Below are 24,124 nucleotides of genomic sequence, written 5' to 3' on the forward strand. Positions count from 1 at the left end.
CTAGTTTTGTTATGTATATCAAATAAATTATTTCAAATAAAATAGTAATTGTTATTTTCTCAAAAATGTATATAAATAGAATAATATATTACTTCGGTTACAATGGACTGTATCTGAAAATAAGAGATCTTATTCATTATAAATTATTTGAAAAACACATCATTCAGTACTGTTATCAGGTCTCAATCCATCAAAATTGATCAAAATTGGAGATTCATTCTGCCTGTACATCTGTGACATATACGACTTAATCAAACTGAATTCCTATTTAATAGTTTTTAGAATTATTTAAACAATCATTATCAGAACATTACTAGTATATTACAAAAATTAATTGTTGAGCGTTGTGATATAGTTTTTATGTTGTTGAACGCTTTGGTGAGTTTTAGTAGGCATTAGTAGACATTTCATTCGATATTTAAAATTTAATATACAGGGTGTCCCAAAAGTGTTGGAAGTCATTGAAAAGGGTGGTTCGGGAGGTGATTTGAAACAACTTTTTCCTTAGCGAAAATGTCCGAGGCTTCGTTGAGGAGATATCAACAGAAAACTCCGGACCAATCAGAGAGCGCGTATACCGTTGGAGCGCCTAGGCGATCGCGCTGATAGGCTACCGCGGCCGCTCCACCGGCATATGCGCGCTCTGATTGGTCAGTGTTTTCCGTTAATATCTGCTTAACGAAGCCTCGGGCAACATTTTCGCCGAGGAAAAAGTTGTTTCAAATCACCTCCCGAACCACCCTTTTCAATGACTTCCAACACTTTTGGGACACCCTGTACTTCCTGTAGAGGGCAACATTTGATTTCAGTAGTCACAGCTGAAAAGATGGCGCCCGAATGAAGGACGCTCAATTAAAAGAGTGCAAGATCTTGTTAAACTTGTATTATTAATAATATTACATACTTTTTAAGAAATGAGTAATCTTTCGCCATTTGGAGGTGGCAAAAACCCACCATGGGTTCGCAATGCAGGTGAGTCGACTTCATTATTAATATATGTCTTATTGTCGTCTCGTGTGCAAGACAACAACGTTGCCAAGTTTCTGTTATAATTTACACAAGCCAGTAGAATGTATTTATAAAACGATTCTTATCGATGCTTTTTACATTGTCAAAATATATGAAAAAATGATTCATTACTTCTTTGCAAAAATATTGAACTCCGATATATTTTGTAAGGGAAAGAAAACTCTAAATTGTTACAGTGTTTATTTGCAACCACAATTAAATAAAACAATTTTCTTTTCTCCTTTTACACACTAAACTCCTGTATGTATTCGTAAATTTCATACGTGAATTTCAGATAAATGTTAATTTTTAAGCACAGATAAACAAGAAAATAATATATGTGTATTTTCATTTTTTACAATCGCACAACTTTTTAAAGCGAGAACATATTATAAATCTTTTGTATTTCAAAATAAATTAAAAATAAATATTCGATATGCATCGATAAAATAATGAACCAATATCGTATATTATGCAACAGATTTGTAATACAATTTACATAGTATATCTCATCATGTAAACATTAACAGTTGAACATTAGAAGTATATTTAGCACATGTTTTATTTTTATTTCTATCTAGGACAAGGCATTCAAAACATTCAACAACAAATGTTAGGTCAGGCGATGGGTAGTATAGGTGGGCAACCTATGGTTCAATATCAACAGCAAACTCAACAAGTCTATCAACAAAGCTTGGGATTACAACAGGTTAGTAATAAAAGCAGATGATTAATGATACAGTAAGTAAATAATACGACATATGTTCAAAATGATAAATAATAGTCTGCTATGTAATTTCAGAATGATTTATATTATTATTTTAATTTACTATTATTAATCAAAGTTGGATAATGTACTTCAGTCGTACAATGACTACAAAGTAATCATACAGTAATTATGTGGTAATTATATACATTACACTGCAATTACACAATAATTACAGTATGATTACATTGTAATTGTATTGTGTCAAATATAATCAGATTATATTTTAGTAAATAATCAATTTACATTGGTAAATTGCATTTGGTAATTATTAAATAAAACAGATTTCAAATGCAGACAACAATTAGCTATCTAGACCAATACAAATTAAGATGGAAATTGATTGAAGACTATTTTATCTTTTTTCTATGGCTTTGTTTGTATATAAGTTATTTAAAAAAATTTTGTTAAATGAATGGTAAGCAGAGTTTAGTACGAAGTAGCCAGTTTTCTAAGTTGAAAACATGTCCATAAACTTTAAATATAAACAAAATGTTATTGAAATGTTAAAATTGTTAAATATTGAAAATTTAGTAAAATTACAAACTTTAAAAAATACTGATATGAATTTATTAGATTATAGATTTAATTTCAACACTGTATATACCACATGAATTCGATACATACATTTTTTAACAATTGGATAACTATTTGTCAAATATATATAGTTTGTTTAAAGTTATAGTGTTTTATGCGTATGTTTTATTTATTAAAACTTATTCATTAAAATATTGAGATTAAAGTTTCAATAAATCTCAATCTAAACTTATATTACTCTATATGACTAATCATTATCCACATGTAATTTGTATTTTATAATACTTAAGAAATAACTCGTGTTAAAGTATTTGTTAATAGATATTGAGTAACAGATATTTTATTAAATAGCCCAATATAACTATGGCTTCAATGGCAACGCTCGGATCTAATTTGCCATCCGGTATAGCAGGGCAGTTATACCCGCAAGTTGCTACAGTTTCATATCCAACACCAAGAGGATTAAACACAAATGCATTTCAACCTTCTGTATCTGGTGTACCACAGCAAGTGCAACAAAATGTACCTTCGTCGTCTACCAAGCAAAGAGTTTTTACTGGCACAGTAACTCAAGTATACAATACCTTTGGTTTTGTGGACGAAGACGTTTTGTTTAGAACTAAGTAATGAAATCGAAATTCACATATGTATATTATGTTTCTAGCTTATAATTTACATTGTGTAACATTTTTATTTTAGGGAATGCGTTAAGGGTTCCAATCCAGTTGTTGGCGATCGTGTACTTGTAGAAGCATCATACAACCCAACCATGCCATTTAAATGGAGCGCTACTAGAATACAAGTACTCCCTATGGGGAATAATAATAGTAATACTAATACACAGCAAAATAATCAAACTGCCTGTCAACAGCAGCAACAACAACAGCCACAACAAAATCGAACCTCAGGAACATACAACGCTGTACCTCCACCTACCGAAAATGCTAACAATAGGTAAATAATACGTATTTATAAACATTTGGGAAGAAAGTACTTGTCGATAGGTAAAGTATCTCATGTTAAACAGTCTGTGAGCGTTTATTGTTATCCTTCAATGTTTTCAGTTAAATAAAGGGTGTAGGAAAGTATTAGATAAGAGCAATTGGGAAAGTATTAATAGTTTACTGTGTTACAGATTCATTCCTAACGTGAAAGATGCGCTATTTCAATTCTTGAGTTAACCTAGTAAATCCCTAACGAGGTTCTAAATCTAAGTTCACAGGCTGTTCAACACCAAATGTAAATTTCTGTTGTGTGTCTAATATGAATTATATATATTACTAATATTATGTGAATTATATTGTTTGTTCATGTATAATATAACCGTTTCATGGAGCAAGCATTATTTCTAGATTTACAACTAGCGCAACAAGCGCTAATACCGTTAGTAATCGCAACAAAGTTGGAAGAGTAAGAGAAAGATCTCCTCAAAAACGCAAAAACGAAGAAGACGAGATTGAAAGAAAGAGACGTCGCGAAGAAAGAATCAGAGAACGCGAAAAGAAAGAAGAACGCAGTCCATCGAGGACTAGAAGAAGTAAATCTCCGAGACCACGACGACGTACCAGAGTTGTACCTCGTTATATGGTACAGATACCAAAAATAGCTCTCGACTTGTAAGTATATTTTATATGCATTATAATATATTCCTTTTGTACTATAATTTTATTGCTAATTATTACTGTTAGGCCTGAAGCAGATGTGCTTGAAATAAGAAGACGTTATCAAAATATGTATATACCTAGTGACTTCTTTTCTACTAATTTCCGATGGGTCGATGCATTTCCGCCACACATGCCATTTGCTCTTAATAAACCATGTTCTTTCCATGTTATGCATAAGGACGTTGATCCTTGTATTGAGAATACAGCAGTACTAGAGCCCTCAGATGCTGATTATCTTTTTTCGGCGAAGGTTTGTCACATTACACCTCTCGTGGTTGAAATTATTCACAGAAAGAAACAATACTGTTATTGTCTTGTAGGACATTTTATATGTAAGTATGTGCAGCGATTTCTATACACAACTCTTTCTACTTCTGTGATACGATTCTTATTCTGTTCTGTATAAACATATAGAAATCGCTCCACACTCTTAGATCTAAAATGCACTATACGTCTTAATATTGACTATTGTAATTAAGATCAGACTTGGACATTTTTTATTTAGATAACAAATAAGGCTTTATCTAGATTTTTATCTGAAATGAATTTTTTTCGCAGTACAAATATTATGAAGAATTTATTCATCCGTCTTCATTCTGCGAAGAAAAAGATACACGAATAAAGAATGATGCTTTATTCGAATAATACGTTTTCTTTTCGTATACAACTTTATTCGTAACTAGTAAATAAAACATTATTTATTATCTAAGTAACTTGTTCTTTGAATAATGAAAAAAGGCGAATTAACATTCATACTTAATGAAAATGAGAAAATCTACTTACGCACGTGCTTGTTTGAGACGTACAATCAGTCTAAGAAGTATTCGTACAGGAACCATCTATTTTAAATTGGTTGCTGTACGAGTACTTCTTGTAATAAGTTGTGTAAGAAGTATTCGTACAGGAACCATTTATTTTAAATTGGTTCCTGTATGAATACTTCTTACACTGACTGTATATGTGTATGTAATATTGCACATTGCATTTCAGTTCTCCATGTAACTTGTTTGCGCTACATCAAAATTATATTACACACAAAAGTACAAGCATGCATTCTTCATAAATGTACGGCAAAAGACGCACATTCCATACAAAAATACAAATACCACATATGTGTGCCACATAATAATCACACATACCACACATATATACTATATAACATATATTTGATACATACATACAGCGAAAACATGTGCGTATGATGATTATTGCTTTCATTTACAACGAAGAAGTATTTATTCATTCAACTTCGAATAAGGAATGTTTCATTTGCAAATACTTTATTCGAATGAAAGTTTTATCCAAATAAAACTTGACTAGTCACCATATTTATCTAGATATTTGTCTAGATAAAAATTTATTAAAATAATGCCAAACTCTAGTTAAAATTGATAATTATCTCCTAAAGTGATATCGTTTTAAAATTAGCATAAAAATCAAATTTTACTAAAGTATATACATTTTGTAGGTTATGCTGATATCCATGCCTGCCATGGAGGACATATATAAACGGTGTTGTGGTGTTTCTGAGGATAGAGATCCAGATCGTGATTATGTACATCCCACACGGTTAATAAATTTCTTGGTAGGCTTACGAGGTAAAAATGAAACGATGGCTATTGGTGGGCCGTGGAGTCCTTCTTTGGATGGTCCTAATCCTGACAAGGATCCATCGGTTCTGATCAGGACAGCAGTGAGGACTTGTAAAGCGCTCACAGGAATTGATCTATCCAGCTGCACTCAGTGGTACGATTCTTCAGATATTGACACTTTACTTCCCCCCCCCCTTTTTTTTTTTTTAATTTTTAGAATACAATTCGAAGTACTTATCTTAAGAGCAACGTGATGCTATCTAGTTCTTCTGCTCGTTATTATTTCATTACTCGCTGGTACATTATCGAGTTACTTCGGTAAAACAGAATGCTCAAATTAAAATCTGTCATTTAAAAAATATTGGACTCGTGGACTCTGTTCAATAATCTCTATTGTATAGATGTGTGATATGCGTAATCTTTACATAACTGAACTGCGTTAAAGACACGAGATCGAATGTTGTAGCGTTAGGAAACATTCGACAGGTGTATCCCTACGTAAGGAAAAGTAACTTCTAATGCAAGTACTGATTTGGTAAACTAAGGTTGTAGTTCAATCTCTATAGAGGAAGTATGCATTTGTACTGTACACGACCGAGCTGATGGAAATCGCTGCACTGGATCCTGTATCGAGCACCCAGATGATGATATTATGAGCAGTCGTGGCAGACAGATCATCACTATTGTTCTATTATCGTTGTGACCCACTCAGTCGTGCTTTATCGTATAATCTACATTGTGCGCTGTGTGTGGCTTTGTATGCAGTGCGTGGGCTTTACGAACAAACAGTGAACACTTAGCATATAAGGCAAAGCTAAGCGGGATTAACCTGAGTTGACGTTTGGATATTGTTTTTCCTTGCGGCACAGGTACCGCTTCCTGGAACTCTACTACAGACGTGCTGAAACGACCCACAAGTCGGGGCGAGTGGTGCCCTCTCGCGTTGAAACCGTCATACTATTTCTCCCAGATGTTTGGAGCTGTGTACCTACCAGATTGGAATGGGATGGCCTGCAACTCAACTATAAGAAACAACTGGAGCGAAAATTGCTGCGCGCTGTCTCTAACCCTGACGAATCGGATGCTGCCAATGACACTGATGAGGCTGCCGTCGCTGATCAAAAGGCACTGCCAACATCATCCCATATTACTTTTACCTTTTTATTACATTATATAATCGTGCAACTGTTTTCCCATTACTAAACTGGATTTTCAATAGGCTCTACTTGCTCATTGATCCAATCTTGTATTTTCTTGTTTTTCGATATTTCGCTGTTTATTCTTTAACTAAACTATTCAGATTTCTCTTAGAGAACATTATCGTATCATATATTATATTTGTATTATGGTACACTCAATTCTCTTTCTACATGGTTACGTTGGATACATGGATACGTTCTAAAGAATAGTGTAAATAATTAACAGGGACACTTGCATTACAATGCTTCGAATATACTATATTGAATAGGGATTACCTACTCAAATTAGAAAAAATTGAGAATTATCAAAAAGGAAGTGAGTATAGGAAAAGAAGTTTCATGATAAGTATAAAGTAATTAAAAATGAAAAACGTGATTGAATACACCTCTGAAGGTGAGAAACCTAAAATTTTATTGGTGTCATCCGTGTCCTCTGTAAAACAAAGGTTGAATATATAAACATAGTAGTATTATTTTCATACTAAAAATTGTGAAATTATATTAAAGCTAACCATTCGTGCAAAAAACAAATAGAATTAGTTCTTAGAATTAGTTTTTTCTGAGTCCAGTTAAATCAGAATCGTGTAATCAGGGAATTGAGTGTATTTGAATTTTGACTGTTAACTGTGTAAATTAATTTTGGTTTTAAATATCGTAACAACACTAACAATTGTTTATGATCTTATAACTTTAATTATAATAGAATGCAATTTGATAATATAATTATTACACAGCGGTGGATCTATGGTAAAAGAGGGTTCGTAGAGCTTCACATTTGTTGACTTTAAATTAACTATTATTCAGAAGTAGAAAAGAAATTCTATTTGTTTTCAGAAAATGATATTGGTCACATAAATAACCTATTTTTCTAATTTTATTTAAATCTTAATATCTGTGAATTTATTGTTAGCTGTGTTAGTGTATTTAAAAAATTGAAAAAAGTGATATTTACTATATAAGAAATAGGTAATTGATTTAATGTGATATTCGTTATATTAACGATAGGTTAGAATAGAAAATTTCCAAAAAATGAAATAGTCTCTCAAAATAAGTAACTTCAAATCTTGATAAAAAAAGATCCACCACTGGTAATATATAATTTTCATTGACATCTTTTCTATTATATCTGTATGATATATCGTATACTTAGTGATATAAAAATGATATAATAATCGTATATCGTAGATTGGAATATTTTTAGGACGTTTACATCGTCGTCAGAAATAATTGAGCTATAGTACAGAAAGATCAATGAGTAATGTATTGCAAGTATTCCCTTAGCCACTGGCAGTCACATTACATTAACAAGAGAAGCAAGCAAGCCTAGCTCGGAGAAGAGCGCAGCTGAGCCATTCCCTTTCCCGAAACCCTCACCATCATTGATAAATCATTCAAAAGTTTCATTTGATAATCGTTGTATACAACATTATTGATATTATCCATAACCTATCAACCACACAGACACCAGAGCCAGGACACTATGAGAATCTAGCAGTTACTTGAGTCATACTTGAAGGTCATCGTGAATGAAGAACCGTGTATGTCATTACAATGTGAGACAGTGGTGGTAAAATAAAGAGCGTTGAAAGAATGAAGAGGGAGTGGTTTCGTTTCGTTATAGGGGCTGCTTCTGTTTTGTAGTTTTGTATCCTGTACTTTACTTCCGTTGCATAATGCATGATTTCTTCTTTTCAGGATGATCCTGTGCCCGAGAAAAAGGACCCCACTCATTATTCTGAGCTGGATCCAAAATCTCTGAACGTCAGTACTTTTTCACTATGATTATTAGTGACCGTTAGGTTCCTTATCACTTGCATATATTTATATATCATTAATTTCATACAGGTGACCGAACTACGACAAGAATTAGCTGCGCGTACTTTAAATTGCAAAGGGCTGAAGTCACAGTTGCTTGCAAGACTTACAAAGGCGATAACCTCAGAACAAGCTAAGGAAGAAGGAAGACAAGATGATGTCGACGAAAATGAAAAAGATATTTCACCACCACCGAAGGAAGAAGACGATAAGAAATTCAGAGATACTAAAGATGTAAGTAGTATTATTTAGTATAATAGTATTATTTAGTATTCCTGTTCTAATAATTAAAGATAAAAGTCAATGTATAACGATATATGATGTATACATATTTTAATTACAATAAATTGATTTGTGTAACTTTATTAATGTCATATTATTACAGCACGATGAAGATAGAAGGAAGCTTTGTGAACGCGAACGTGCTTCTCTTGAGAAACGGTACACTTTACCGGAATCGTCTCACATCATCGTTCATCCTTCCAGAATGGCTAAAAGTGGAAAGTTCGATTGTACCGTTATGTCTTTAAGTGTACTTTTAGATTATAGACCAGAAGATACAAAGGTATTACATTTATATGCTCGTATATCAAATTATGTTACATATAAAAAAACGTTCTATGGTAAAACCTCGATTTAAGGAATTAATTCAACGGTGTAGTTTAATAATTCATTTATTTTTAGGAACATTCCTTCGAAGTATCACTATTTGCGGAACTCTTTAACGAAATGTTAATGCGAGATTTTGGCTTTCGAATTTATCGGTCATTGTGCAGTCTTCCTGAAAAACCTAAAGAAAAGGACGAGGACAAGAAGAAGGATAAGAAAGATGACAAGAGAGATGAAAAGAAGGACGATAAAAGGAAGGACGATGAGAAAAAATGTATTAGGAAAGATGAAAGGAAAGATGACAAGAAACGAGAAGGAAGTAAGGATAAGAAGGACGATAAGGATGCAAAAATTAAAACTGATGATAGAGAGCGAGAAAAGGAGAAGAACGATGACGATGATGACGAAGAAGAAGAAGAATCTGACGTAATGATAAATTATATATATATATATATATATATATATATATCTCATTGAATATATTACTGGATTCTAAGTTTATAATTATTTTACTTTGCAGGATGATGATTCAATTAAAGATGGCAGAAGAGATAGAGATAGGGATGGAAGGAAGAGGAAGACAAAATTGTACACATACGATCCTTACCTTTTACTATCTTTTGTTTATTTTGATCAAACTCATTGCGGATACATATTCGACAAAGATATCGAAGAACTTATTTATACTTTAGGATTGAATTTGTCAAGAGCTCAAGTTCGTAAATTAGTACAAAAGGTAGTAACAAGGGATTCTTTGCATTATCGTAAACTAACAGATAGATCCAAGGAAGATGATCCGAAAGAGAAAGATGAAAAAGATACAGACAAGGATGAAACTAAGACAGAGAACGAAGAAGAGATACTACGTTCGTTAGCACTTGGTACATTTTCAAACTCTTACAAGTTGAGTATTATTATTATTTGAGTACAGCACTAATATTTTATTCTATTTTAGGAAACAAAAAATTGTTACCAGTATTTGTTGGAAGTGGACCACCATCGAAGAGAGCACGTAAAGATATAACCTCAGAGCAATCCGATGAACCAATCATATCGGAAGGTTTTGTCATGTACAAAGGCTCTTTATTAGATGTAGAGAAACTCGTAAGCCAATTAAAGAGATCGGAAAAGGCTCGATTAGATACGGAAGAACGCATGATGGAGTTGCAGCACGAGCTGACAATAGTAAACGATAAATCTACAAAACAGACAAATAATATTAAAGTTCTTTCCGAAGACTTGAAGATGTACAAAGATAAATTAAGGAGTACAGATGAAAAGCTCAAGAAAGTATCGGTGAGTACAGCCTTGTTCCTATACAAAAGGAACGTAATAAGATTGTAAAACATATCGGTTGGTTTGTTCATTAGTCTTTACAAGCAAACAAATTAATGTTTTTAAATTAAAATAATAAGATATTAATTATTTTCTTATGTTACTTTAATATTGATTATTACTTTAGAGAACATTTAAGAATTTTGAAAAGGACTCAAACCTACAGGTTATGTAGGTTATGTATAAAATTATAATGGAAACAGATGATTTTGAAGATATATTAATATTTTATTCATTCTTTTTCTCTCCGCAGACTGAATGTCATACATATTCCACCGCAGTGAAAAATATATATCATATAGCAGCGAAGATGATGCAGTCTGATACAAAGAAAGTAGAAATCGTTGAGATACAAGATGAAAAAGTTAGCGAAGTGAATGGATCTGAAATTGAGAATAAGTTTAAAACAGATACCAGATGGGGGGACAACAAGATTGCGTTAAAGAAAGATTTTCCAGAAACAGATAAAGACAAAAAATGTGACAATTAAGTTTCGGTTAAGGAGGAAGTTACGGATAAAGAAAAGAAGTAATAGACATTACGTTCTTTATTTATTGTAAAAGATGCTCGCGCGTTGACATAAAATTCTAGCTGTATTAGTAACAAGAAAGCTATAAACGTGTTTAGTGGCGATAGCACGAAAGGTGGATGGGATAAAGTTTCCCCACGAGAAAGTAAATGACTCTGAAAAAAAAACCTGTTTTATAACTTTTTTCACTCAGTGACAATGTGTGGTAAACCTGTTTCTGTGCATATTACGTTAGAGAAAAACTAGTACACATAAACGATACTGAATTATGCAGATATTAGAACGGATTATTACATCGCAAGTTTTCATAATCAACTTGTCAAATTTTATGTAGATATAGACGAAATCCTTAAAAATTATTAAAAATACCTAACGTGCCAGGTACTAATTGACAGTGTATATCGTAATCTCGAAATAAGTTTACATTAAACATTGTCATCATTTTACTAGTACATTTCAAATTTTAAATGAACTTTTAAATAAATCCAGTCATTTATCACTTCATTGATACTTGAAAAAATTCGTTTTCTTTTTCTTACTTTATTTTGTTTAATGATAAACTGTGATCTTCTGAGAGAACATTTATCACGACGCAAAGTTCTTTTTCTTTTGATAGTTTGTATTTAGAATCATAACCATAGTGTCGTTCCTCTTGCGCATGGATTATAAGCATATTTATAATCCTTAAGTGAGCTTAGATGAATTTCATTTATCACGGGTAACTTCTCTCTCGACATAGCAATCGATTAACACGTTTAACAGATAGCAATGTGTTTGTATTATGTTGTAAACGTATTTATTGTTTTGTACACAGAAGGCAGTATGAAATAAAACTTTTTATGCGTTATGCATAACACCAATCATAAAGTAGACAGTAATAAATTGATTTAAGGGATATCGTTAGCATTGTTTTTCTCGAACTGCGTACAATAGGAAACTGTATTCCCTGTAATTGTTGTAAATACTTTGATGAAAACAGAACCTAAGAGTAATCTCGATACCAAAGTATCTATAGACAATTTAGTTTCAAGTAAATACATTAATATGTATAAAGTAATAATTATAAAATCGTAAAAAAAAAAATCATTACGTATATACATACCAGTTCAGCAGTTGTAGATACAAGTACGATTTCTGTTAACATTATTTAATATAAATTTTACAAGAATTTAAATATTAATAATGACACAACGTAAACATAGAAAGATGAGTGCTCATGATGTCCCATGTTTTAAATATACGTTGCTCATTATACGAATATAAAATGTCCTGAATAGTTGTAAAGAAGTATCCAGCAAACATTCTCCTAAAACATTGTTTTGTACACAACGATCTACTATAGACAATCGTTCTTAATCGTTCTTAATCGTTCTTAATCGTGGTTCATGATTATTTATGAAATTACATTTTTGTCAACAAATCTTGAACTCTAAGAATTAATATAAAATTATAACCATGTACGTAAGATAAAAATGATGAACATTGTAAAATTGCTTACTTGGCAAGCAGTACTTTGAAATTTGAGGATATACATTGAGAAAAAGAAAATAAATTTTGAACAATACATGTTATTTTTGTTTTTACCTTTGTGTATATTTATTATAGAAAAATGCGAATCAATGATGATCATTTATCAAAAAATATGTTTCGAACAAGAAGAAAACAAGTAGAAAACTGCAACATATAATACATCAAATAAAATTTTATAAATTCCCAGTTTACCAGTATCATTTTTATTACTAAAGCGTAGTGGTTAACATTGATGTGTAAAACAATGTTTATCGAATAAGACTAATGGCACACAAAAAATAAATAAATATATTTTTAGAGAAATCTTTTTAGAAATTTTGGATTATGTAAAAAGGCTAATACAAGACACATTTTAAATAAAGTACTTTTATTCACATATTACTGAATGAATAATGTTATATATCCTAGGAAAAATAAATATTATTTTTTCATGACTGTGTAATAATACTTCTGACAAACATTCATACAAAAATATTTTCTGCTACATTCAATAATTAATATATTAATGAATAATCAATGTTGAATTTATATGCAATGATAAGCCAGGATGACATTAATAACGATCCAATCAAACATAACTTCATTTATTATTCTATCGCATTTAGGACCACAGAGGCAACATATTTATACATATAATGTACAAATTAAAGTAAGGTTTATCTAATACAGGACATAAATTACCCGTGTTTCTATTTAATTACAAGAGAAAGCTTTTATTTATATTTAGTATTTTGTAAATGTTAAATAAGACTGATAATCCAGCTGTATTTTATTAAGATTTTACAAGGTTGACTTGTGGTTGCCATGTTTTTTTTTTAATATTAACCATTTAAAGGTGCCTATCGTTAAAAGATTTTACACTTTATAAATGCAGTACTACACGTTCAAGGAACAGCAGCATTTATAATGATAATTGCTTAGTCATATATCATTCACTGCTCAAGTCAGGTATATTTGCTACTTTGTTGAAACTTAATTCTGTTCATCTAACACAAAAAAAATATTGCACGTTACTTAAGTACAATTTGTTCTCATTCATTCTAAAGTTACCAAAATTTTTAGAAATGGTTACAATATTAAAGCATCGAAAACATTAATATAATTTAAAAAGCTAGCTGAAACAAATAAACTTGCGTTTTGTGCGAATTCCTTTACAATCTGTTAGTACACCATATTAATCAAATAATTTCATCAGCATTATAACAATTTTGAAGAATTGCACATTATTCAACTGTTGACACGACAAGGGTGTGAAAGAGCATCCTGCTGAAAGTTGTTCGTTAACTTTTATACAGTAATTAAGCATGGATATAAATATTTGTGCACAATTATAATCACAAAAATAATTTTAGAATATTTTAAATATATATATAATATTTGTATGTTTGTTGCATAAATATTAATATTTTAAAGAATAACTTGTTTGCATCTCATAAAACATTCTACAAATGTTATCAATTATTGTGCTCAAGTATATCTATCTTGAAAAAGCAGATTTAATTCTAATAAGGAATTCAACTATTTTTTGGCAAAAGTAAGTAGAGATACATGAGCACAGTTTTTCAAATTTTGCATTTTTTTCAGCAGGAAACTGCACATGGTAATAATCAAGAATAATTACAGAAAAAGGTAATGTCAATGTTTTAACTGAAAAATGTTTTTTGCTCAAGTAAAAATATCATATGCGAGAAACTAAATTTATCATAGAATTACCTTATTCTTTAAACGTGTAATCAATTTCGAGATGTAACATAATAATTGAAAGACGAGAGACAAAAAGAAAATGTATGATTAATATTTATAATTTGAAGACTTTTCATTATTAAAAAATATTTAAGTTTCACATTTTGCAACAATAAACAAAAGTAAATAAGAATATGTGAAATAATCTTTAAATGAAGTCAATTTTATTAAAAATTTGTGACAACACTGTTTTTTAAACAGTTATAACCGAAATATTAATAATGAAAATCATCAAATATCCTTCCAGTTATTTCCAAAGTAACATCGTTACTTGATATTCAGTCTGTCATCCTAAAGAGGTTCTCTCTACCTGCGGTACACTCTTGTACATACATACATACATATCAGCCTGTTACATTACGAAGGTGAGACCCACTAAATTCAATATCATTACTACATTTGTCCATATAAAAAATTGTTTTATCCTCTCGATTCTCCTCCATTTTATTATTATACCATTGTACAAATTAAAGATTATACAAAAAGAATATACAATATATAAGATATTTAGTATCTCCTGATATCGATTTATCTTGAATAAATTATAAATTTATCTTTACCTTCTTCCATTGATACACCGACCATTTAAAATGGTTCTTATTGTCTCGTTTAAAGATATGTAAATAACTATATCGTAATTTCAAGAATTTTTCATTAAAAATAACCAATGGCCATTGCAGTTACGATATTTTTATATATTCTATAATTCAGGAGAATCTAAATATTGCAAACTGAAAGAATTAATAGCACCAAATATAATCTTACATGCCAGCGATGGAATAAATTACAAGTAACATAAATTATAAAGAAATTTACAAGAACGATCTGATCTGAACAGCTGTACATTACTGTTAGGATCAGGACTAATTAAAACATATTACTTATCGTCAAAAATTTGTACATTAAATAGAGAATAATACATTGAAATTAAAATGTGGTATTTAATAGTATGTATAAAAATGAAAAGTTGCCAAGAAGTTGGCTCGAAGCTACTGAGAATAGAGAAAATTATTCAGAAAGAAATGATTGAGTCGTTGAAGAGCATGGTGCTGTTTAAACTAAAAGGATTAAAAGATTAAAAAGATGTTTTAGAAACTGTGATGTTCAAGCAAAGGTTAATTCTTAACACTTTACCAACTGGTGGCTGATTAAGTAGCTTTTTGTCTCTAATGCTCACCGACTGGTAACTGTTTAATCGGTTGCTATGGTAATTAGCAAGTATTCGTTACTTTGTATTGAGATACTAGTTGCCTCGCTCTGTAAGTTTCCATATTTTTATACAATTTTAACAAATTTAGCCTTGATGGTGAATACAAAAAGTAAAATACAAAAATAAAAAGAATAAAGTTTATTAAATTTGATTATCCTATAATAACAGAAAGCGTACAAATTTACCTGAGCATAAGACAAGCGAAAATATTCATTGGATGTTGAACTGGTACCGGTTGGTAAAGTGTTAAGATTAATCATTTTTCTCCATTCGTAGAGCAAAGTTTCCATTTCGCAGTATTGGTGGTTAAAAGGTTAAAAATACTAAAAAGAAATTTTCATAGAACAACCGCTGTTAATTTAAAGGAATGTAAATAAACAGATGTTGCTAGCTGTAGCTAACTAGCATGTGAAGTGAAGTACATGAGTAGATTCTTCGCAAAACTTTTGCAATTTATAGAATATGATAAAATGCATTAGTATGCGTTCATAAACAGAGTGACACGATCACATCTAATTACAAAGGTTTTGCTAATAATCAAATGAATTCATTGACCCTGTTGAAAAATGATTTCATGTTCTGCGATTCGTGAAGCATAAAAATTAAATGAAACATAAACGTGAAAAGATAGGAACTTATGAATTGTCCTTAACTATCCATACATTATTTGTACATTATTTCTGTTATTCGTGTGTACCAAATGTTCAGAGCATTACGTTTTTCTGTTGCTCGTTGTATGATTGCAAAAGAAATTTCGCATCGTTCGTGTTTATTATAATATTTAAAAAATTATTTAATTATTTAACCCGTATCACGTTCTACGAATTAAAGGCAACGATTCGATTTTGTAGAGCTAACTGTGCAGCATCCCCGCGGAAATAAAAGAAGGTAGTACAAAAATAAACGAAAGTCGAACGTAACTTCGCACCTACATGAATTACGAGTTGTGCGATCGGCCTGTCGAGGTTTAGGGTCTCGGTGATGGTATGAAAGTCGATGTTGCAAGTTGCGAGTTCTCTAACTGTAACATGACTTCGTGGGACTCCCTTCCGTTCTTAGCAGTTCTTATCTCGCGTTGCTCCATATTGTTTCGACTCGGTGGACTTCAGTGGACTTTAAAGTCCTTCTTACTGACAACTATGCCCATTTCGACGATGCGAGGTTTCTTCTTCACGAGATCTTATTGTACGTACTTCTGTTAACATTAAGCTCTATGCGCGATGTAGGGCGGTGTCGATCCTAGGAGTCACTCCAACTACAAATATAAAACATCAGATTCTTCTATTAATTTTGATCCTCGATTCATTTTACTTAGGGGAATTAGAGTTTCTGAATATACAGTAACAAATACAGTGCCTGAAATTTTCATAAAGCCACCCAATATTTTGACGAATTTTTAAAAAATATTAACTTTACTACTTTTTTCTCATTTACAATTATATTTAATTTACATTTTTTGTGTTTACATTTTTTGCTATACGAAGCAAAATATAAGTGCGAAATTTGTATAAGGCCACTTAGTTTGTGCTTACAGTGGGTGTAGAATGTATTCGTACACCGATCAATTTTTCAAAAAACTTTTGTGTGAAATTGTAGTTTCTCAACTTCTTTTTTTACAATCAATGATATTTTACATATTCTCGGAAGTTTCTAAGATAGATACAACATTTACTAGTTAATGTAATTCGTGAAATTAACAAAACAATGCAAAAAGTGGGTAAAAGTATAGAAGCAAGAAGTATTTGTACGATTCTTATGACGAACCGTTTACAGTAGAGTTTGTAACGTAAACACATTAGTTTATGGCACCATACGAGTTAGAAAACATCAAATTTCCAGTAAAGTGCTTTTAAAAATGGCTCTAATAGAGGAATCGAAGAAGATCCCACTTCGAATAACTAATAATTTAGTTAATTTAATAGTTGGAAGTATACAATAATTATAAAATCAAAAGGAAATCCCTACGAAGGAAGTATTATATACTTATAATATAATATAATATATATATATTCTTTTCTTTTTAATGAAGTTTTAAAAATGAAACAGTTGTACGAATACTTATTGCTTCAATATTTCTATTGATTACTTGTTTCTTTTTTCTTGCTCATTTCGCAACTTAGATAAATAGCTATTTTTGTTGTAATCTATCTATTCTAGAGATTTCCGAGAATATGTAGAATGTCATTGTTTACAAAAAATAAGATAATAAATTACAATTTTACATAGCTATTTTGGAAATTGATCAGTGTACGAATACTTTCTACACCCACTGTAAGTGCGAAATTTCTACATATAAGACCACTCAGTTTGTGCTTAGATTCTGAGTTAATAAGTCCAGCTGGGTACCATAAAGGAAGTAAAACTCCAATAAAAAAGTAATTTGGGTATTTGCGTAAAAATTGATCTGTAAATTTATTGAAATGGTAATTTTTTATATTTTAATTTCTTACTAGTAAAATGCCACGAGGACAATTGTTAACCAGTGAAGAAAAGGCATCCATTGATGCTTATAGGGATATGGGATGTTCTAATCGCATAATTGCAAAAAAAATTAACCTATCACGTACCGTTATAAATAATTATGTAAATTTAGGAAAAGATTAGGGGAAAAACCATCCCAAAGGGGTGAATTTCAAATCAAAAGCTGACCAAGAGATAGCATTCATTATTAATGAGATCTGCATCAAGAGAATTGAGAAGTGCAGCACAACTTTGCGTTGAATGAAATTTGCCAGTAACTACAAGACGTGTACAACAAATTTTAAAAAATTCCAAACAATACCACTGGACAAAAATGGTGCAAAAACCAGCACTCAAAATCAGACACAAACAGGCTCGTCTTGATTTTGCAAAAACACACATGTCCTGGTCAAAGAATGGGAATTTGTTATTTTTTCTGATGAAAAGAAATTCAATTTAGATGGGCCAGATGGTTTTAAATATTGCTGGCATGATTTAAGGAAAAAAAAGACAACAATGAGTCGCAATTTTGGTAGTGGTACATTAATGATCTGAGCTGCATTTAAACCTGACATCAAGACACCAATCTGTTGCATTACACCTAAAATGAATTCTGAAAAGTATACAGAATTATTAGACACAATTTTAATACCATTTATTGAATATAGTGGACACAATGATTTCATTTTAGGCGTATTAAGAACACATATATATATAGATTGAAATAATAGAAATAATATTTATTTAAAGAAATAATATTTATTTAAAGAAATATTATTTCTATTATTTCAATCTATATATATATGTGTTCTTAATACGCCTAAAATGAAATCATACTCAAATTTATCACAAGTACAGAATAATTCTAATATATTACCAAAAAACGTGGTGGCTTTATAGAAATTTCAGGCACTGTATAATTAAATGTCGTCTATAAGCTTTGTTGGTAACAATTTTTTGCTACAGCGTTTATTAACTCACAATTTATGTTAATAACCACTTTTACTAACCGACTTTAATGACCGTTATCACTTTTGGGAATCATCCAAGACCAACGGTAGGAATAAAATGATCGAAAAATTGCTAAGAAACCCAATATTTGGTTACAATTATGCGGCACCAAATGTTCAATGTAGAAATTGATGAATTACCAATGAATGAAAAGTATGTCTGGATTAATAAATTTCTTAAGAATACGTAATATAGGCAGTGAACTTACCGCACATGGCTATCAAGTGCAGCATGAAACATTTTTAATTGTAAATCCATTATAATCTCAAAACAATATCCCAGGAAAAAAATATTTAATTTGTATTTTACAATTGATCATACATTTATCTATTTGTAAATACTACATGCTAGGAGTATCAGTTGCTAAGAGAGTTAGAGTTTCACAAAGACACTTTTAAAGCAAGATCCGCATCTTATATACAATGTACTGTTAGAACCATTATAGTTGCATGTTGAACTGTTGAAATATTAAACTATGTTAGTTAACCCTTTAACCTATAATAACGTGTGAGACTCGTGGTACAGAATGAGTCGAACATGAAAAACACGAGTCAGACACGTCGTGTGAAAAGGAATTTTGATACCTGATTATGGCACACACTATCATACAGTAAATCGTAGACCAAAGGGTTAATATATTCTTATTAGGGCTTGCAATCGAATCTAGACTATCATAGAAAGAAAATTCAAATTGCAACGATGAAGCATGTTTGTTCTTATTCGTGTCTCTATTGTACGATTAACAAAAAATTGTTACATGTATTAATATAAGTTTGCTATTAAACGTTAATAAGTAAATACATAATGATTTTTTATGCAGAACAATGTTCTGAGAACATACACATTGTTAATTCTTAACTATTTTAATTGATATTTATCTATAAATGTTTGTAAGATATGTATATTGAATTTGATTGAAATAAATTCCAAATTGTATTTTAATATTATTGTCAATAATGATTTCATACAATAGTTCCTATAAACTATTAAAGATTGAATACTGGATATAAAAATAGTTGTAAAAATAGAATATTTTCAACAATGCTGTTAATTGTGGACTTAAAATGAAATATTGTAGTTACGTATACAGCAAGATTCGGTCGCAAACCTTAAATACAGTACTAAAGGATATTATTAGACGTACTACAGCGAATATGTTTTAATGTTTATATACATTCGTAAGCATTTGAAATGATTTCAAACAAATCAGCACGAAAGAAATTTAAAAGCAAAAGAGTATGCTACTGTCGCATGCAAAAGAAACCCAAAACATTAGTATCGAATGATTAAACAAGTGATCCTAATATAAAAGAGATGCATGAATATAAAGGCGTTTAATGCAGAAAGGAGTAAATATCCCAATAGTAAGTCACACAAACTGACGGACTCTACCTTCCCGATCCTGAAGCTGTTTCACATGGAATCACCGGGGAAAGATAAATGACCAGAGCAGCAAGAACAACAGGGTTATTTATGACAAATTTTATGATGTTATATATGTGTGATGTTTGCAAATGCTGCAAATACATTTAGCCTAATTTCTTGCAATAGCTATGTAATTTAAAGATGCTATTAAATATTCTTTTCCTTTCAAACGAATTACAAAATTCTAGTTACATATATTATATATTGACTGTAGCGTACATGTTTCTTACACAAATATATATGTTCTGTACACTTTATCTTATTATTGATTTTATTATATATTTGATCTGTAAGGGTACATCAATTCTTTTCATACCTAATTGTGCATTCCTTTAGTTCACAATATATAAAAAGTTTTAATTGGAAAATATAGAATTAATAAAATTGAAGTAAAATTTGTAATGCATAATGGCATTTTATTATGAAGCAGTTTTAAAATTTATTATAAAAATAATAATTTAACTTTTACTCTAGGATTTTCGTTAAAAAATTTATATACTATTTTGAGGGGTTCAGCGACAAATAAAGTTTAAGAAATACTATATTAATGTATAATTAAAAGTAATAGAACAAAGTCGTGTTTGCAAATGCATGTAATATGTTTATATAAATTGAGGGTAGTTTCTTTATTCTACATTTCACAAACTTATTGGCCAACAAAATTATTATTTAATCTTAGGATTCAAATTAGTATTATGGAAAATAAATATTATTTAAACAGTCAAATAAAAAGATCTTTTAAAGAAAAGCCTTAGGATTTTCATTTGTAATATCGATTTAATTCTTATTAATTTAGTGTGAATGAAACGTAAATTACTGTAGTAATTCTTAATTTTTTAATTAATGTTATCTCCTAGATTTTCTACTGAAATTTATGTTATTTCTCACAAATTATTCTAAAGGTTTCCTAAGATTTTTCTGAAAATTGAATTTCTTAGTTCTTGACACTCTTAAGAGATAAAATTATTCTATATTCGAATAGAGCTATAAGATCAGGAAAAAAGAGCTCACCTAACTAGAGGCCCCATAACACCATCCTGTGGGAGTGTTTGTAAGAGTGAAGGTCCTGCTGACACTGGACGTGTCTGTACCCATAATTGAACAGTAATAAATAAACAATATAAAAATAAATTATACGACAGATAGTAAGATTCTTAAAGTTAAAAACTGCAATATAGCATTTATTGTGTGAGTGGTATTTGCGACAAGAATATATAATAAATTAAATATAAATAATTGAATATACTGTTAAAATAACAACAAGAAATACATACAAAAAAAAAAAAAAAAAAAAAAAATTAAACATATCCAAGACATGTGTTAAATATATTTGAGGACATTAATTAATCATTTTATAAGGACTGAAAAACGTGCAGTACACAAATAGGTACATACAAATGAGAACGAATACCTATATGTTTGTGTGTTTGCAATCAACAAATTGAATATTACATCAATTGTATTAAGTGAAAGGGGGGTACCATCAAATCGTTTTAGAAAATGTGTAAAATATTCTGTACATTATTTACGACTTGCGTTATTTAAAATTTTTTTAAATACCAAATATTATGCAAGATATATGCTAACTGCTTATTGTAAATTAATTTGTGTATAGTTGAGTTGTACAATATTTAATGCGCAGATCATAGACATCAATAATGATAACAACGAACTGATATACAAAATTGTATATGTATAAAATTAAACTTCAAATGTTAGTAAACAATAAAATCATGATAATAAAAAATTCTTTTGGACAGAATGTATGAAATGTGTGCAACTCAAAAACAAATGTGCAAACAATTTTTGTATCAAAAATAAATGTGTAGATCTATATGCATTCTACGAATATAATTGTAAATATTGATGTCACTTTAAAGTATTGAGCTAAAGCGTTTAATAATACTGCTTTGAAGAATTTTATATATACATTGAGTCCCTATAACGTTGCTACGTGAATTATTTGCACAAAGCGAGAACTAGTAATTGTTACGTGACTATTGTTTGAAACAGTTTGAAACAAAAGTAACCATCTGTAAGATGCAATTAAGTAAACCATAATTACTATTTATTGAATATTCGTGGTGTTATGACTTGTAAATGACAAACGTACCTTCTCTGTTTGCGTAGCAGCATTGCACGTATTCGCGGATGGAATATTCTTATGGTTATTGGTTAAAACACACGTTTGACCGTCGACGCCGTTAGGTCCTTGAAGTTTCGACATTTGGAACTAGAAAATATAAAATTGTTAAAATTGATGACATTGTCTCTGAGAAACTGTCGAGTTAAGTTATTAGGACAGAATGTATGAATTGTTTGCTCACGAGTAGGTTTACCAATCATATTCTTTTATATGTACCTTTTTTGAGGCTTTAAAACAATGTATTCTTGCTTTTCATTTATGGAAGCTAAATCTACTTCTTTTGAAATGATAAATTGCAAAAATCACATTACATAGTTTAATCTGATTTATTATACTATATTTTTTATTTGTATTACAGTTGAAAGACATTTAGTATTATTTTGATATTTAAATAGTATAATTTGCAATACATTTGGATAAATGTAATGAATAATATTAGCTCAACGTTTTTGAGGATGGAATAGTATTCTTTATTTGCGAGACATATACTTTATTTTTATATTTCAAGGATGGTAATTCTACTCGTGTGTAGAAAACATTATTTGTTTATAGTACTTCTTCCTATATTAGAGTAAAAATATTGCAATTTTGCTAGCTTATAATATGAAACGTTACACTTTAATTGTAACGTAACATGAATATTACCCTTGATATTCTCTACACTTTTGCATTTATTTTCATGGATTAATGAATATTTCCTTTTGCCATTTTTCTAAATTTCTCCATAGTTTCACTAGTATTTTCATACAGAAATAAATTTAAACTTGTACAAAAGTTTATCCTATTTTTTAAGCAACGTAACTGACTTTTATTGTAATAAAACTATATTTATAGATGAACCAAGAAACTTGGTTGGTAACAAACAGTTACTCGATAAATATTAATTTACCTGCAATAGTTGTATAGTTCGATCTCTGTCCTCCACTTGACCTTGTAAAAAGATAACCTGCCTACGTAAATCAGCCAATTCGTCCGCGATGCTATTACCTCCGCTACCAGGTGAGGTACTAACATCAGCGGTATTTCCCTCGTTTAGGTTGTAGAAGAGACCATTCTGAAATTCGAGAAATTTATATAGATTATATTTACATGGATAATACGTAGGTTAATAGGAACATTCATAAGTTGAAGTTGGAAAGTTTCTCTTAAAATACAAATAAAGTACTGACCTTTATGGTATTGTCGAATGGGTTGAGAGTTTCTGCCTGTAAGCATGATGCGATAAATTATAAAATATTCAATATATTTCTATATAATTATAATATAATTTAATTGCATTAATAACAATAAGCTGACAATATTGATCCAATTAAAAGCAATAAAAAGAAGACAATAAATGTAATATAAAAGTACAGTAATGTCTCCATAACTGCACAAGCTCGGGTCTGACTTTGTGCAGTTATCGTAGAGTTCGTATATTCTGATGTTTGCCGACGAGCGTCGAACGTAGATAAGGACAGCGAATAAAGGAGAGGACGGAGCGAAAACATCAGGGAATGTCGGTGAGACAATTAAATGCAACGGTGAAACTTTTTTATTATTAAA

General features: G+C 30.3%; 1 protein-coding gene and 1 long non-coding RNA gene across 3 annotated transcripts; one reads left to right on the top strand and one right to left on the bottom strand.

Moving 5' to 3' along the window:
* The first annotated feature begins 809 nt into the window (after positions 1–809).
* Positions 810–12,616, top strand: LOC128896795 (cell division cycle and apoptosis regulator protein 1-like). The gene is made up of 15 exons (XM_054160265.1): positions 810–972; positions 1,590–1,717; positions 2,663–2,934; positions 3,011–3,265; positions 3,664–3,927; positions 4,000–4,225; positions 5,444–5,721; positions 6,437–6,692; positions 8,462–8,527; positions 8,612–8,815; positions 8,967–9,146; positions 9,266–9,616; positions 9,711–10,071; positions 10,146–10,486; positions 10,779–12,616. The coding sequence occupies exons 1-15, from the start codon at positions 915–917 to the stop codon at positions 11,013–11,015; spliced, it is 3,477 nt and encodes a 1,158-aa protein (XP_054016240.1). The 5' UTR covers positions 810–914; the 3' UTR covers positions 11,016–12,616.
* A 536-nt stretch (positions 12,617–13,152) lies between these two features.
* LOC128896832 (uncharacterized) lies at positions 13,153–23,910 on the bottom strand. Of its 2 annotated transcripts, XR_008462117.1 has the most exons (6): positions 23,749–23,910; positions 23,469–23,633; positions 22,547–22,666; positions 21,445–21,518; positions 20,392–20,416; positions 13,153–16,792 (listed from the first exon to the last, which is right to left on the bottom strand). It is a non-coding gene; the product is annotated as an uncharacterized LOC128896832 (long non-coding RNA). The 2 variants fall into 2 exon arrangements; XR_008462116.1 differs by lacking the exon at positions 20,392–20,416.
* Positions 23,911–24,124: the final 214 nt, after the last annotated feature.

The sequence above is a fragment of the Hylaeus anthracinus genome, unplaced genomic scaffold, assembly GCF_026225885.1.
Source record: "Hylaeus anthracinus isolate JK02 unplaced genomic scaffold, UHH_iyHylAnth1.0_haploid 11978, whole genome shotgun sequence".
NCBI lineage: Eukaryota > Metazoa > Arthropoda > Insecta > Hymenoptera > Colletidae > Hylaeus > Hylaeus anthracinus.

Coding starts and splice junctions, on each gene's coding strand:
- LOC128896795 (XM_054160265.1), top strand. CDS start 915: ATGAGTAATCTTTCGCCATTTGGAGGTGGCAAAAACCCACCATGGGTT. Junction 4,226..5,443: donor ATTATCTTTTTTCGGCGAAG/GTTTGTCACATT, acceptor TACATTTTGTAG/GTTATGCTGATATCCATGCC. Junction 8,528..8,611: donor TGGATCCAAAATCTCTGAAC/GTCAGTACTTTT, acceptor AATTTCATACAG/GTGACCGAACTACGACAAGA.